At 37.5% G+C, this 17,500-nt stretch overlaps 2 protein-coding genes across 2 annotated transcripts in view; one reads left to right on the top strand and one right to left on the bottom strand.

The window, feature by feature from the left end:
- The window catches only part of LOC135223850 (toll-like receptor 13), a 22,103-nt gene extending 12,102 nt beyond the window's left edge, over positions 1-10,001 (bottom strand). Inside the window, exons 1-5 of the mRNA XM_064262738.1 lie at positions 9,213-10,001; positions 7,845-8,020; positions 7,304-7,426; positions 3,549-3,653; positions 2,341-2,457 (exon numbers count right to left, since the gene is read on the bottom strand). Coding sequence (XP_064118808.1) covers positions 2,341-2,457; positions 3,549-3,653; positions 7,304-7,426; positions 7,845-8,020; positions 9,213-9,363 — 672 coding nt within the window. The 5' untranslated portion in view covers positions 9,364-10,001. The remainder of the gene's footprint in view (positions 1-2,340; positions 2,458-3,548; positions 3,654-7,303; positions 7,427-7,844; positions 8,021-9,212) is intronic.
- The window catches only part of LOC135223851 (beta-1,4-glucuronyltransferase 1-like), a 358,962-nt gene that overhangs the window by 173,023 nt on the left and 168,439 nt on the right, over positions 1-17,500 (top strand). The window contains exon 2 of the mRNA XM_064262740.1: positions 15,179-15,241. The gene's annotated coding sequence lies outside the window, so the exon portion shown is untranslated. The remainder of the gene's footprint in view (positions 1-15,178; positions 15,242-17,500) is intronic.

The following is a 17,500-nucleotide window of genomic DNA, read 5'->3' as shown; positions in this document are numbered from 1 at the left end:
TTACTGTTATTTAATGTCCAAAATTTTTTGTGTATTTTTTAAGGGTTATTCAAGGTCCATCTTCCTTAATATATTTCATTAATTAGATTCGTTTACATTCCTCAAGTATTAGTGTATCAATTTAACATAAGTTGCAGTATCGTTTTAGTAGCTTTATTTTTTTACGTGTAAAATTTCGCAAATGCAAATCTATGAAGATTTAGCGCAACCCCCACCCGCCACAGAGCGAGATACACTGTCCCTTCTTCCTCTTAAATGGGACCGTTGTTATGTGATATCGGCACCTACCGAGAATTCCAGGATGCTACAGTATGTTCGCTTAATTGAAATCCACGAAGGAAAGTGGCCCTCGTGCAATTTATGGCAGCAAGAATGGCCCGGTGACACGGAAGCTTCATTTCCGCGGAACATCGCCTCATAATCAAGTCTCGCGTTTGGGCGTCTTCCTCCTCCTCCTCCTCCTCCTCTCCTCCCCTTATTCCTCCTCCTCCTCTCCTTTCCCTTTACCTTCTCCTCCTCCTCCATTCCTCCTCCTCCCTCCTACCTCTCCCCTCTTCCACCTCTTCCTCCTCCCTCTTCCCCTTCCTTTTCCTCCTTCCTCCTCCGCCTCCTCCTCCTCTCCTCTCCTCCTTCTTCCTCCTCCTCCATCTCCTCCTCTATCATCTTATCCTCCTCCTCCTCCTCCTCCTCTTCCTCTTCCTCTCCTCTTCTTCTTCTTCTCCTCCTCCTCTTCTTCTATCCTCCTCCTCCTCTTCTCATCATCTTCTTCTTATTCCTCTCCTCCTCCTCCTCCTCTTCTCCTCCTCTTCTCTTATTCTTCCTCTCCTCCTCCTCCTCCTCCTCTCCTCCTCTCCTCTCCTCACTTTTCATTCTCCTCTTCCTCCCCCTCCTGCCTCCCTCTCTTCCTTCTCCTCCTCCTCCTCCTCCTTCCTCTTCTTCCTCTTCCTCCTCTCCTCTCCTTCCGCTCTTCTTCTTCTTATTCCTCCTCCTCCTCCTCCGCTCTTCTTCTTCTTCCTTCCTCCTCCTCCTCCTCCACTTCCTCCTTCTCCTCACACACCAACCCTTCGGCATGAAGCCCACAGTGAGCGACCGTAAATGGGGGAAATTGTCCCTTTATGAAATCGTATGATGTCTTGTTCTGTCCGAATCACCCCAGATGGGCTGTGATGGAAATCAGATGACGACGTTAAAATGCTTTAAGTGTTTTTTTTTTTTTTTTTTTTTTTTTTTTCTCCGAAGTGTGAAGTTTATCCTGGTGTCAAGTTAGACTTTGATGATCTATGGCATATTTTTTTTTTTTTTTCTTTTCTAGTCTTATTTTCTCCCTTTATATTCTTTTTCGCAATCTGAAGTTTATCCTGATGTCAAGTTAGACTTTGCTGATCTGTGGCTTATTATTTTTGATTGCCCTTTTCTGAGCACATTTGGTGTTTATTTATATGGTTTAGACGAGAGGTGATATTTATTTACCTGTTTTCTGGTTTTTATTTTTTTTATTTTCCTTTTATTTATTTTCGTTCGAAATCTGGTGCTTATTTGGATGTCAAGTTACATTTTTGCTGTTTTGTTAGTGGATCTACACTTTATTTTTTTTTTTTATCTTTTTCCAAGAAATTCTGTTTATTTACGCTCTTAAAATGGTTTACGATGTGCTAAGATAATTTTCCAGTGATTGGAAAGTTGCTGATTTCACATGTCATTTAAAAAAAATGTAAATACAGTGCGTGACAAAAGGAGACACTTTGGGTAAAATACAGTGCATGACAATATGCGTCACGGGTTAGTGAATTCACAATAGAGCTTTCTTCATTTTGTTTACACTCTCGTTCTAAATTTAATTTGTGAGATGACAAGAATTTTTTATGCAGATTATTTTTCATTGATATTTTAGACATTCCATAAAAGATCAGGTAATGTGTAATTATCCGAAGTGCATTGCTGGTCAGTGAATTCGCAGTTGAGATTTTATCCTGTTTTGTCACGCACTATTTTTACCCGTATTGCCACGTACTATATTTTTACACAATTTGTCACTGTATTTTACCCATATTGTCCCCTTTAGTCAAGCACTGTACTTTTACCCAAATTGTCACACACTGTATTATACCCATAGTGTCCCATTTTGTCACGCACTGTATTTTTTACCCAATTCTCCACGTTGTCACGCACTGTATTTCTATCTTTTTTTTTATAACGACGTGGAAAATCAGCAACTTCTGCTGGATCCCCGACACCTGGACACGTTTTACCTCAGAAAACAAACGGAAACGAAAGGAATGTCATTTTCCATCCGACTTCGTCACGGCTGAATCCGAAGAGAGAGAGCGAGAGAAGTCTTACCTTGTCCAGCGCCAGACTCAGCAGGTTCTTCATTTTCGACAGATTCACGTTGCCCATGTTGAATGACCTGGAGGCGTCGCCCCCCGTGTAGGTCGGGTTCTCTATCATCGAGAGTTTCTGCCAAGGAATGATAGATGTATTAGTCTCTGTATGTCTGTCTCTCAATATATATATATATATTATAGCACCACTAATTTACAAATTTCCTTTGATATCCAATTCGCTCCACCTCGGAAATAATACCGAAGGGGAATTATAATTGGTGAGGGATTCTAATTCCCCTTGGGTATTATTTCTGAAGTTAGAGTGAATTGGATATCGTGCGATATTTGTAGCTTAATGTTTGTGGATGAAAAATGTCACGGTGTAAGTATGTATATATATATATATATATATATATATATATATATATATATATATATATATATATATCTGGTACGGGCAATCAATTATCCATATATATATATATATATATATATATATATATATATATATATATATATAATGGTATGGATAATTGATTGCCCGTACAGACATCTAACAGAGTGAATCACTTTTTAACATGAAATATCCGTGTATACTTTGTATTGCATACGACTATAAAATGTAATACGTATTATGATACATAAAAACATACACGACAGTTTAAAAGAATAACTGACTTTATCAATAATGAAGTAAATCTGGCTTTGGCAAACGTCCGAGAGAGAGAGAGAGAGAGAGAGAGAGAGAGAGAGAGAGAGAGAGAGAGAGAGAGAGATTGCAAACGTCAGCAAAACATGACAATCTTTTAGAGAGATAATACGTCAATTCCTGCAAATTTGACGACATTTAAAAGAATAGCTAGCTGAATTCGTCAGTAATAAATGAAAACTTGGCTCTCTCTATTTTAAGCTTTATTTTTATCGTTTCACAAATGCCTACTAAACGTCTAAACGTGTTTTAGAGAGAGAGAGAGAGAGGCTGACAGAGAGAGAGAGAGAGAGAGAGGCAGACAGAGAGAGAGAGGCAGACAGAGAGAGAGAGAGAGGCAGGCAGAGAGAAAGAGAGAGAGAGAGGCTGACAGAAAGAGAGAGAGAGAGAGAGAGAGGCAGACAGAGAGAGAGAGAGAGAGAGGCAGACAGAGAGAGAAAGAGAGAGAGGCAGACAGAGAGAGAGAGAGAGGCAGGCAGAGAGAAAGAGGGAGAGAGAGAATGAATTCCACGTACCCTTAGGGAAGGCAGGAGAACGGCAGCCGGGAAGCTCTGCAGGTAATTCCCGTCGAGGTAAAGTTCCTCCAGCATCGGGAGAGTGGTGAAGGTCTGCTCCTCGATCTAGTGCCAGAGAGATAATAACATAGAGGGTGTTAGATAAAAAAAAGCAGTGATCGGTCATAGTTGGTTTACGTGATTCTTGAGAAATCTCTCTCTCTCATCTCTCTCTCTCCGATCTCTCTCTTCATCTTCGTCTCTCTCTCATACACAATCTATCTATCTAGCTATCTATATATATATATATATATATATATATATATATATATATATATATATAATATCTGTGTGTGTATACAATTCGAATTTCAAAAGTTCGAACTAAAGATCCAATGCATTAATACCCTAATTCTAATTCTCCTTATGCACAGGTCCCCCAACGCCTGGGCTTCGGCCTCAAATTAAATATTCAATTCCGGACAAATTGACGTCTGAATATGATGGACAGACAAGTGGACCAGTAACTCTCCCGGGCGGAGATATTTTTCCTTCTTGAATCATCTCGCCGGGCGGGAAAAATTTGGCAGGCTGCGTCATTCATTCTTCCCCTGACGGTGATTGGATGCTGCTGGAGGTGTCATAATTTAACGACCCGCTCTCCTCCTCCTCCTCCTCCTCCTCCTCCTCCTCCTCCTCCTCCTTCTTCTTTTTCCAAAACGAAGGAGTCGGCCTTCCTTCATATTGCTCATCCATAAGTCATATACGTTACGATATTTGAGAAGTATTTCTAGGAAGTTTTTTTCTCTCTCTCTCTCTCTCGTTTTCAAGGGCGCATCATATCTTTGAATTCGCAGCTCGTGTTGATATTGAAATTGATTGTATGTTAAATTGAGATGAGAGAGAAGAAAAAAAGAAGGGGGGAATATACAGAGAGAGAGAGAGAGAGAGAGAGAGAGAGAGAGACATGTTTTGGCATTCCCCAACTTACCTCGTTCCTGAGAGAAATTTTTCCTAATTTCTGAAACCCGATAATTTTTTTTTTTTCTTTAACAAAATTGAGATAGAGAAAAAAATATAGGGGGGGGGGGGGGAGAAAAATACACAGAGAGAGAGAGAGAGAGAGAAACAAATGTTTTAGAATTCACCAATTCAGCTCTATGCCGAGAGAACTTTTTCCTAATTTCTGAAAGCCAATAATTACGTTTTTTTTTTTTAAAGCATTGTCAAGTGGAAGACCTTGAAAATGTCTTATGAAGAGCCATCGTTGGCAGACTGTGCTGAATTTTTCGAGCCGACTTATTATCAATATATCGATCTGGTATCAATTGGGTTCTTGTCTGTTCAAGTTCGGTTTCTTTTTGATTTGGGCCTTAAGATTTAAATGAAATATAGTTTCCTCATTTTATTTTCTCTTATATATATAAAAAAAAGCTCATTTCGTTTTCCTGTATCAGAAAAAAAATAGAAAATACTGTTAGATAGATCGTTCCCCCTGCCCCCCGTAGAAAGGTATTGTCCGTCATGCAACCTCACGCCAACGGCGGTGCACTGTAAGCATTCCTTATGGTTCCTTAAAGCGTCCCTTCCTTAGGCCCCTATCTGCAACCCCCTTTCATTCCTTTTACTGTACCTCCATTCATATTCTCTTTCTTCCATCTTGCTATCCACCCTCTCCTAACAAATATTTCATAGTGCAACTACTTTGAGGTTTTCCTCCTGTTACACTTTTCAGACCTTTCTTCTGTCAATTTCCCTTTGCAGCGCTCATTGACCTCATAGATCCCTGCGCTTGGTAGCATTTTGGCATAAACTGTATTCCATTCCATTCCATCGATATCGTAACAATCTATAGTGACATTTGCTTTGAGGTAAGAAAGCAGTTCGGTTCACGAACAGAGCATGTAAACACGCTATCTCGGATTCCCGCAGATGTAAACACCCTATCTCGGATTCCCGCAGTGTATCAAAAATATGTCTACGAAGACTTCTTACTCTAGAGTGCCGTTAGCTCAGCTGAAATCAGCTCACTTCTCTGGACCCCGGGACACTAGAGGTTTATGATATTGCCAGGATATATATATATATATATATATATATATATATATATATATATATATATATATATATATATATATATATTAGATTATGATCACTTTAGGACGTGATTCATTTTATCACACATATCTTTCCTTCGTCAGTGGCTTGGAAATAGAGTCGAAAACTGTTCATGACCTACACCCGTCTCTTTATTCTTCACCTGTGGACATGTGATATACATATATGTATATATATATATATACTATATATATATATATATATTATTATACATACATGTGAACGTATGGGAATAAATGCTCAAAAGTATGTAGTATTTCTATGTATATATATATACATGTATATGCTACATGTGTCGTGCATTTACTCTTATACGTTCAAACAATACCATTTATTTTCCTAACAACATTATGTTCTTCTTGTATCCCCAAAGTACGAGAAGAAGAAGAATAATAAGGCTGGTTTTTTTTAGCTGAGCTAATGCCACTCTTAGTCAAAGCCTTACTAAATATAATATGATATCCAATGGAATCTGAGATATCGCGTTGACAGAAGCTGTTTGTAAACCGTGACCAACTCGCATGTGTTATCGTAGGCAATTTAAGAACGGATTATTAGTTTATTACGATACCGATGCATTTTATTGACGGTTTTTTTCCTTTTTGTTTTTTTTTTTTTTTTGGGGGGGTGGGGGGGGGGGGGGTGGCGGTCCACGTGGAGGTGCATTGCCCTGTGAAGCCGAAAACTGCTGCTGGAGATTCGTTTCACTCCTTGGCAGTCAGGGAGAGGTTCCGTTGTTTCTGTGCGGTAGGTGCATTTCAATTTCTCGCTTAAAAGTGACGTTATCATTAATAAATACGCGTGAATGTGGTGTCTTTGCTTTATATAGAAATGGTGATTTGCATAAACTATGTGTGTGTGTATCTGTATGTATTGTATACATATGTATATACCTATAAATCCAACACACAACCACGCACACAACCCACGACACATATAACCCCATATATATATATCTATATCTATATATAATATATATATTATATATATAATATATAGATATATGTGATATATATTATATATATATATATATATATATATATGTGTGTGTGTGTGTGTGTGTGTGTGTGTAAATAAATATTCTTCTGTTAAAACAGGATACGTCTCAAGTATAAAAGACCCATTAAAACACTCTGGCTTTAAAGCTAAGGGCTATATTTCGGTGGACTAACTTCCATCCTTATCAAGTATTTCATTACTTGACACGGGTGGAAGTTAGTCCACCGAAATATAGTGGTCCTTAGCTTTAAGCCAGAGACATATATATATATATATATATATATATATATATATATATATATATATATATACTACACATACATACATACATACATATATATGTATGTACTGCTAAAAGGACCTCATTCAAACTGGTTGGGATCTAGGGGAGTTATTTATTCGAAAAAGTTACATAGAAGCTTTCAAGGACGAACCGTCCTCCTCCTCTTTATCCGCTAGATACCATCCAATTTTAATAAATGAGGTCCTTTTAGTAAGTGGACTTTTGCACAGAAAAAAATTATGTGTTATAAAATAATATATAGACGTATATACTACATTTATGATTTCCTGGTTAGGAAGCGATGATAGCAACAGTAATCTACGAAATGATGATAGCGGCAATATGAAGCTTTTAAAGGTCGACGAGAAAAACTCACCGAATAGATGCGGGAGTACATCAGGTTGAGAATCTTCAGCCTGGGCATCATGGGAAAGGACGTATTGTCCAGGCAGGTGAAGGCGGCTGCGTGCAGGTCGAGTTTTTCTAGCGTCGCGTTGACCTGCATTGGAGAGAGAGAGAGAGAGAGAAGGTGAAAGAGAGAGATATATACATGCATTAGTTTTCCATCATTGTTTATGAATGTTTTTTAAGTCTCTGGATGTTAATCTGTAGCTGGAAAAATAGTTTGTTTTGAAAGCTAGATTCAAACATTTTTTTTTTTAGATTCAAACATTTTTATCTTTATTCGTAATTACGAGATTGGTTAAGATCTATGGCGATGTTTCATGTGTCAGAATATCCAGGTATATATAATACAAGAACTTCTTAATTGCATTTAGACGTCAAACTTCTCTGCTTGCTTATAACTTCGCCGTCAAAAGAATAGAATTAGTGATGCAGTATTATAGGAAGCATTGGAAATACGTTTTTCACATAACTACAGAGAGAGCTAAGATTGCAAGATAACTTATTCGTACCAAACTCAAGGCAGTCTTAGGAACGGTTGCGTAATTGTTTTGAGCCAGGTAGAGTTCCCGCAGTTGTCCATCTTTGAGAGGTTTGAGGAACCTGGCGATTTGCGAGACATCCATTCCCATGTTGGCTGACAGGTCCAGCACTTCCAGGTGGCGGAGGTAGGATAATGGCTGGCCGTCTGGAAGAGAAAGGGAGAAAAAAAACATCTTTACTCTCATTTATAGGTCTCAGCTCTTGCTTGGCCTCTGTCCTAAATTTTACATACTTCATTCCTGTAAGGTGAAAATTTACAGTCTGACTTATGGGTTGTTGTCTTGTATGGTAACATCAGATCCTGACAGTCTTTTCATAGTGCAACTGCTGTGAGGTTTTCCTCCTGTCACTCTTTTGAAACCTTTCTGCTGTATATTTCCCTTCCAGCGTTCAGTGACCTCGTCACAGGGCTCAACACTTGCTTGGCTTTTGCCTAAAATCTACCTTCGATTCTTGTTCTTGGCCTTTGGACTGAATTCCATATCCTATTTTATTCGTGGTCTTTGGCCTGAATTCTATACTACTTTATTCTTGACCTTTAGACTGAGTCCTATATTCTATTTTATTCGTGGTCTTCTGCCTGAATTCTATATTTTATTCGTGGTCTTCTCCTTGAATTCTATATTGTATTCGTGGCCTTTGACCTAAATTCTATATTCTATTTTATATTTGGCCTTTAGACTGAATCCTATATTCTATTTTAGTCTTGACCTTTAGCCTGAATTCTATATTCTATTCTTGGCCTTTGGTTTAAACTCTATATTCTATTCTATTCTTGGCCTTTGGACTGAATCCTATATTCTATTTCATTCTTGACCTTTGGACTGAATCCTATATTCTATTTTTTTCGTGGTCTTTGGCCTAAATTCTATATTCTATTCTATTCTTGGCCTTTAGACTGAATCCTATATTATATTTTATTCGTGGTCTTTGGCCTAAATTCTATATTCTATGCTATTCTTGGCATATTTTATTCTATTCTTGGCCTTTAGACTGAATTCTATATTCTATTTTAACCGTGGTCTCTGGCCTGAATTCCATATTCTATTCGTGGCCTTTGGCCTAAATTCTGTATATTCTATTCTATTCTTGGCCGTTAGACTGAATCCTATATTCTATTTTATTCGTGTTCTCTGGCCTAAATTCCATATTCTATTTTATTCTTGGTCTATAGACTGAATTCTATATTCTATTCTTGGCCTTTGGCCATAATTTTATATTTTCGATTCTGTTCTTTACACCTTACATTAATTAACAGGTAACTGTCACTTAAAAACGAACCTTGAAGGGACTTCGTTATAACCTAAAGAAAAGCACGACGCAGTCGGTCAACTCACGAAAATCGCAGAGGGAGCAGTTCTTCATGTAGAGCCTCCTCACGGGCGAATTCCTCAGGGGCTTGAAGAGCTTCTCCGGCAGGTAGCAGAGTGGGTTGTGGTTCAGACCGATGGTCTCCAGGTAGGGCATCTTCACGGGTTCCGAGCCCATCGGGTCTGGCTGTGAGCAGAGAGTGGGAGGGATGTATAATAATAATATTAATCATAGTATTGGACAATCTGACTGTGACTAGGGTGTCACCGAAGAATAATACTTAATTTTATTACGGTGACACTCTTGGGCCTTATTCACAAAGCAATATGACGTTTAATGAAAAGCATGCCATTAAATAATTGACCTACATTTTCATCTATTTTTTAAATTATTTTACTCTTTTCGTTTCTAATAACTGCTCTCTTCCTTTATGTATTTACTAATACTTTCTTTCAAATGAACACCGCGTTAAGCATGTAATTTATTAGCTTACAATTTAATCTTAATTTATTTGTTTATTTATTTATTTACTTATTTATTTATCTATATTTTCTTTTCTAGCAACTGCTCTCTTCCTTCTGCATTTCCTAAGACCTTCTGTTACTTCTTTCAAATGAACACCATGTTATTCTGTGGAAGCTGAAGTTTGAAGTCAGTGCCCTGTGGTGGGCTTGTTCAATTTGAATGGGGTTCATCTTCTAAATAATCATGTTAAAATGTCCGGACGTAAAATCGTTCGAGGTGATTTTGTAATACTTCAGAACTGTTCGGACACCAGCATCTGAATATAGCGTGCATTCTTGAACGATTTACTTTGGAAAATGTTTCAGAAAGTTCGGAGTCGTTCAGAGTAGTTGCAAGCGAACGATTATTATTATTATTATTATTATTATTATTATTATTATTATTATTATTATTATTATTATTATTATTATTATTATTTAGAAAATGGACTCAATTCTTCAGGAAAAAGCCGCCCACAAAGGAGACGGTGCTCATTAGGAAATAAGACAAGATGAAGGGAAACACAGAAAGATCTCACTTATTAAAAAGAAAGAAATATAATAATAAATTAATAAAGATAAAAAAATGTATTAAAATGCAAGGCGAAGGCATAAGGGTAGTAATGCGGTGCATCTTGGATTGAAATTTTTGAAGCGAAGGTGATACCAGTCAATCTTTGAAGGTGATTCCAGTCAGACATTGAAGGTGATTCCAGTCAGACTTTGTAAGCGATTCCAGTCAGGCTTTGAAGATGATTCCAGTCAGACTTTGAATATGATTCCAGTCAAACTTGTAAGGTTATTCCAGTCAGACTTTGAAGGTGATTCCAGCCAGACTTTGAAGATGATTCCAGTCAGACTATGAAGGTGATTCCAGTCAGACTTTGAATATGATTCCAGTCAGACTTTTGAAGGTGATTCCTGTCAGACTTTGAAGGTGATTCCAGTTAGACTTTGAAGATGATTCCAGTCAGACTTTGAAGTTGACTCCAGTCAGACTTTGAAGATGTTCCAGTGAGACTGAATGTGATTCCAGTCAGACTTTGAAGGTGATTCCAGTGAGACTTTGAATGTGATTCCAGTCAGACTTTGAATATGATTCAAGTCAGACTTTTGAAGGTGATTCCAGTCAGACTTTGAAGGTGATTCCAGTTTTAGACTTTTGGAAGATGAATTCCAGTTCAGACTTTGAATTATGATTCAAGTTCAGACCTTTTGAAGGTAGATTCCGGTCAGACTTTGAAGGTGATTCCAGTTAGACTTTGAAGGTGATTCCAGTTAGACTTTGAAGGTGATTCCAGTTAGACTTTGAAGATGATTCCAGTCAGACTTTGAATATGATTCAAGTCAGACTTTTGAAGGTGATTCCAGTCAGACTTTGAAGGTGATTCCAGTTAGACTTTGAAGGTGATTCCAGTGAGACTTTGAATGTGATTCCAGTTAGACTTTGAAGATGATTCCAGTCAGACTTTGAATATGATTCAGGTCAGACTTTTGAAGGTGATTCCAGTCAGACTTTGAAGGTGATTCCAGTTAGACTTTGAAGATGATTCCAGTCAGACTTTGAAGTTGACTCCAGTCAGACTTTGAAGATTTTCCAGTGAGGCTTTGAATGTGATTCCAGTCAGACTTTTGAAGGTGATTCCAGTCAGACTTTGAAGATGATTACAGTCAGACTTTGAAGATGATTCCAGTCAGACTTTGAATGTGATTCCAGTCAGACTTTGAAGATGATTCCAGTCAGACTTTGAAGGTGATTCCAGTTAGACTTAGAAGGTGATTCCAGTCAGACTTTTAAATGTCATGTCTGGCAAAGCTTCCTCGTAAGATGAATCGATTCCTTTCCTTGTTCAGGACGCAATAAATCACCCAACCCAGGGATTTTAATGACTGCAATAACAGCCCGATAAGGGGTCGGTAATGCACGTGAGCGCTGTGAAATCACGTGATCGTCACGTCACATCGATCCTCTTAAAAGTATTTGCCTTTGTGCCTTTTTTAAAATAAAAATTACATTTTCATTCATCATATGGTCCCAATGGTCAGCCTGTGGCCTAGACCTGGTAGTACTCCACTTCATCCTAATCGGTCGGAGCAATCTTATGAGAATCGATAATCATCTTAGTGGTCTTCTTAAACTACTTTAGTAATCTTACTATAATGGACGTAATGTCTGTCCGTCCGTCTGTGATTCAGTCACGGCCAAACGGCTGGTCCGATGGGCATGAAACTTGGCAGGGTTATAGTGGAGACCCCTAAGATGGTTTATAATTGGGTTTCATCCTAACCCCCTCCCCTCTAATTTGCTAGTAATAATATTGGCAGAGTTTCAGGGAACTTGGCAGATGTATATTGTAATAGGTCGGGAATATTCCCTGTGCGTAATACAGTATTCTCCTGTTACTGTAATTCTTCTAATTAGTATTATTAATGTAAATATTGTCCTCAAATTGTTATTAACTCAAGTGCTTCATCATAATTTGTCACCAAAATTCATTAACCTCTCATCAAACGTTAGTCATACTTTGTTTTTATATTGTGACTAAGACAAAGATGTGATAAATAATGTATGTTTTGTTAACAAGGCTCTGTATACACTATCGGTTTTATCAAAAAGGAGATAGAAAACACAAAAGGGAACCCGAGTCAATTATTATGTAATTCTCTTTAAATCAAAATGTGATAGTTTTCTCATCGTTATACTCATTAATTTTATTACTATATAATTATTTTTTGTTAGTTAATTGGTATTATGAAATCCCAGTCAGGTATCACGTAGATTTTCTGTTGGCCAAATTGTAATAATATTTTTTATTATCGTCCTACTCTTGTATTGTATTGCTGTATAATTCTTCCTTGCTTTGAAGAATTGGCGTGCTCCTTTCTTTCTAGTTTTTTCCAACGTAATTTCTACGAAAGATTGCCTAATTATAAGCTCTGAATAATATCAAAATGTTTAAAGACTATCTTCTGAGGAAAAAATGGCTTATGCCAGTTCGTCAAACTGTGGACGAATTGTTTTTATCATTAATTGTCATTTTTATTATATAATTGCCTGTTTTTTTTCTATCACATTCCAATCCGCGTACCGAAATCGTCAAATGTCATATCTGTTAAAATGCATCGCATTGCCTCGTATTACCTCATGGCTACGCCGTACAGGGAAGACATACCTTTTTGACGCGAATTACCTCCATGTGACGACCGTAGCTGTAATCTTATCTTACGGATAATACGCGGATTTACCTCCTATTTTTACAGATATCACAAGACTCCTGCAACTGGAATTCGTGCATATCTTATCTAACTGGCTTACGAAAAGACGAGACGTATAGCTGTGGCTTGAAGCTGTATAACAAGTTTCTTTTTAGAATAAGACTCTCTTGAAATGTTCTCAGAGGTCGTTCGGTGCGTTTGACCAGTTGTTGACCAGGGGGAGGCTGAAGGAAGGTCAGAGGGCGGCGATTGGTCAAGAATGACCCAGGAATGGTTTTAATAGTAGCGCGTATGAATAACTTATTTTAGGGTTTTTTAATTTCACTGCACCTCATGCGGGGCATTGTAGGCATTACTTAAGGTTCTTTGCAGCGTGCCTTCCTTAGGCCCCTAGCTGCAACCCCTTACGTTCCTTTTACTGTACGTCCATTCATATTCTCTTTCGTCCATCTTGCTATCCACCCTCTACTAACAATTGTTTCATAGTGCAAATGCTGTGAGGTTTTCCTTCTGTTACACCTTTTGAACCTTGCTACTCTAAATATAACTTTCAGCAATGAATGGCCTCATAAGTCCCAGCGCTTGGCCTTTTGGCCTAAATTTTATATTCCATTCCATTCTGACGCCTGTTATATTTAACGACGAAAAAGAGAAAAAATGAGTGTTGTATCCTACTATCTTCCATATCTTCCTTACTCCTGGCCAGCATCCCGCGAACGCATCTTCCCAGTTGCGTCTAATTAAAGACGTTATCTCCAGACGCTGACCTCAGTCGAGATCCCCTGAGCTACACGCATTCCCAGATTTCGCTAGCTGGAATTGGTCGTTAGCTACACGCATTCCCAGATTTCGCTAGCTGGAATTGGTCGTTAGCTACACGCATTCCCAGTTTTCGCTAGCTGGAATTGGTCGTTAGCTACACCCATTCCCAGTTTTCGCTAGCTGGAATTGGTCGTTAGCTACACGCATTCCCAGTTTGCGTCAGCTGGAATTGGTCGTTAGCTACACGCATTCCCAGTTTGTTGTCAGCTGGAATTGGTCGTTAGCTACACGCATTCCCAGTTTGCGCTAGCTGGAATTGGTCGTTAGCTACACGCATTCCCAGTCTGCGTTAGCTGGAATTACTCGGCTTAACGACCAATCAAGTACGCAGCCCTTGAAACGGAAGTGATTCTTGATCACTTGGTTATCATTAAGGAGAGAAAGAGAGAGAGAGAGGTTCGCCTTACATCTCACAAATTGGGTAGTGTCCTCTCTTGGGTAATTCGGATGCCATGGCACGATTTATCCACGTAGGGCGGGTTGCGCCGTCAGTATAGTACTTCTCGCGGTGCACTGTCGGCATCACTTAAGCTTCTTCCCAATCGTCCCCTCAGCCCTGATCTTCAGCCCCTTTCATTCCTTTTACAGTACCTCCGTTTATATTCTCTTTCTTCCATACTCCTTTCCTGAACCATCTCCTAACAGCTGTTTCATAGTGGAAAAGGTTTTCCTCCTGTTACACCTTTTAAACCTTTTTATTGTCAATATCCTTTTCAGCGTTGAATGACCGCATAGGTCCTCAAGTGAAAGAGTGATATTTACTAATATAACATCGCGAATTGGTTCGATAGTTTATTCTGTAACAACATGCTTTGGACAGACATTAACTGTAATGTTTGTTTGTTTAATGTGGAAATATGCAAATAACATTAGCCTAATATTATCCTCACTTTTTTTGTTGCAACTTCTAGTTTGTCAGCTGTCAACTGACCACGATTTTAAGTTCTACTGGGATCCCCAGCAGGAAATTAGTTAGTTGGCAATGTGTTTTTAATTGCTAGCATTTTTTAAATATGTTTTTGGTAAAATATTTACTATTACTGTCAGTAATAATATTTTCACTCTCAATAATGTAATTACTATTTTTTTTTCTACCACTACTACGTCAGCAACTATGTGGATAGTGACAATTATAATTTTTCTCACTTGAACTGGTGTATCTAGTTTTGTGTGTATTGTAATGGCCTTACTTTGTATGTTCCGCGTGCTGAAAATATAGATTATTATTATTATTATTATTATTATTATTATTATTATTATTATTATTATTGTTTTCTTATTATTATTATTATTATTATTATTATTATTTTTGTTGCTGTTGTTGTTGTTTTTATAATGTACTTATAAGTATATGTCTTCGTGCTGAAAATAAAGATTATTATTATTATTATTATTATTATTATTATTATAATTATTATTATATCGACTTATAAGTTCTCAATCTTTTTCAGGAGAATGAGAAGAGAAAATGGAAATAGGACTCAGGGTCTTCATGCACGTAGAAGCAGAGGAAGGTAGGTAAAGGCTGTTGCCCAAATGATTTTCAAGTAAATTTAGATTTTACGTCATTCCGGAAGTAGCTGATTTTTTGTTTAAAAAATTAAATTTTAATGACACCTAAAAATCTGGAGTTAGATAGTTGTTTATTTCTAGCAATCACAACAATAAAGATGATATTTTTGGTGTAAGAAATGGTCCCAAATTGTCGGTTTATAGAAATGTTCCCAACTTGTCGGTATATAGAAATGATTCCAACTTGTCAAAGTTTATAGAAATGTCCCCAAATTGTCGGAGTTTATAGAAATGTCCCCAAATTGTCGAAGTTTATAGGAATGTCCCCCAATTGTCGAAGTTTATAGAAATGTCCCCAAATTGTCGGAGTTTATAGAAATGTCCCCAAATTGTCGGAGTTTATAGTAATGTCCCCAAATTGTCGAAGTTTATAGTAATGTCCCCAAATTGTCGAAGTTTATAGAAATGTCCCCAAATTGTCGAAGTTTATAGTAATGTCCCCCAATTGTCGAAGTTTATAGAAATGTCCCCAAATTGTCGGAGTTTATAGTAATGTCCCCAAATTGTCGAAGTTTATAGTAATGTCCCCAAATTGTCGAAGTTTATAGTAATGTCCCCAAATTGTCGGAATATATTGAAATTCTCCAAATTGTCGGAGTATATTGAAATCTCCCCAAATTCTCTAAGTTCATACAAATGTCTCCAAATTTTCGAAATTTATAGAAATGTCCTCAACTTGTCGAAGTTAATAGTGATGTCCCCAAATTGTCGAAGGCTATAGAAAGGTCCCCAAATTGTCGGAGTTTATGGAAATATCCCCAAATTGTCGAAGTTTATAGAAGTGTCCCTAACTTGTCGAAGGCTATAGAAATGTCTCCAAATTGTCGAAGGCTATAGAAATGTCCCCAAATTGTCGATGTTTATAGAAATGTCCCCAGATCGTCGAAAGTCAATTCCATAAGAGTAACATCCACTCAAACACAACGGACATTGATATAAGAAACAGCCAGTGTCTAATAATGATCGAAATAAAATCTTGAACGTTCGTAATCTCTCACCTGCTAACTCGCCAGTCACGATAACAAAACTTAACTCAGGATTTGCTATGGGAGTGGTTGGGAATAAATAATTTATATCCGTGTAAGGAATAATGTATTTATATTTAGAATTGATATAAATGTTATATGCGCTGCCAAAGTTCGTCAGTATAGACAAGGAAGCTATGTTAGATTCTAAACAAAGGATGAGATGAGATTTGAACAGGCGTGGTTCAGTATACTCAAATTAAATAAATTAAGAAATAAATAAATCTATGAAAATTAAAGTCATGATTCATTATACTTAGAAGACGTTATCATATCTAATCTTCGCAATGCGTAATGTGCTTTCAAACCCACTGAAAGTAAAAATAAATTTTAAAAGTATATAAACTTTCTTCGTACATTCGGTAAATACATCTACTTGACACAATCAGCAAGCATTTACAGAGAACATGTTGAGCCGTTTGTTTACAGTCTCGAAGAGCATAACGAGAGTGACTGTCGTTCTCTCTCTCTCTCTCTCTCTCTCTCTCTCTCTCTCTCTCCTCTCCTCTCCTCTCCGAGAGGCCATCTATTTTAGGGAAACCCCCTTTTTTCTGGTGGGGAAGAAAAAAATATAAAAATAACTATAATCTTTTCTTGTTTCCTGTCATCGATAATTGGTAACTTCAGGTTAATTTGGTTTTTCACGGTTGTGTCACTAAGTGGTTTCTGGTTTCGTTCTAAGTCACGATGGTCGTTTACACACACATTATGTAGACAAGCACACACATATATTATATATATATAAACTTTGAAACGTGGAGAGACCCCAGAAAATATCCGTACATAATTCAACTTGATGTCTTCACAGATAAACCTCTCTCTCTCTCCTCTCTCTCTCTCTCTCTCTCTCTCTCTCTCTCTCTCTCGGGAATAGAATGAAATAAACGAACTTTCCCGCAAAAAAATAAAAAAAGTGTGGTCTTACTTCCGGAAAATACCAGGACCTAAGATTAAGAATTCTCCTCGAGAATTCTTCTAATCTGGTTCATTTGTAAAGGCCGTTGGAGTCCACTGTTGGAAAAAAAGAAGAGAGAGAGAGAGAGAGAGAGAGAGAGAGAGAGAGAGAGAGAGAGAGAGAGATCATCATCACTTACGTCTTGTAAAATTTTTTTTTATTCTAAAAGTTTTTAAATGTGGAAACAAAATGCGTGTAAGTTATATATATTTCCTGGAACG

This window comes from Macrobrachium nipponense, chromosome 10 (assembly GCF_015104395.2).
Source record: "Macrobrachium nipponense isolate FS-2020 chromosome 10, ASM1510439v2, whole genome shotgun sequence".
Lineage (NCBI taxonomy): Eukaryota > Metazoa > Arthropoda > Malacostraca > Decapoda > Palaemonidae > Macrobrachium > Macrobrachium nipponense.
This window is presented reverse-complemented; position numbering and strand designations above follow the sequence as displayed.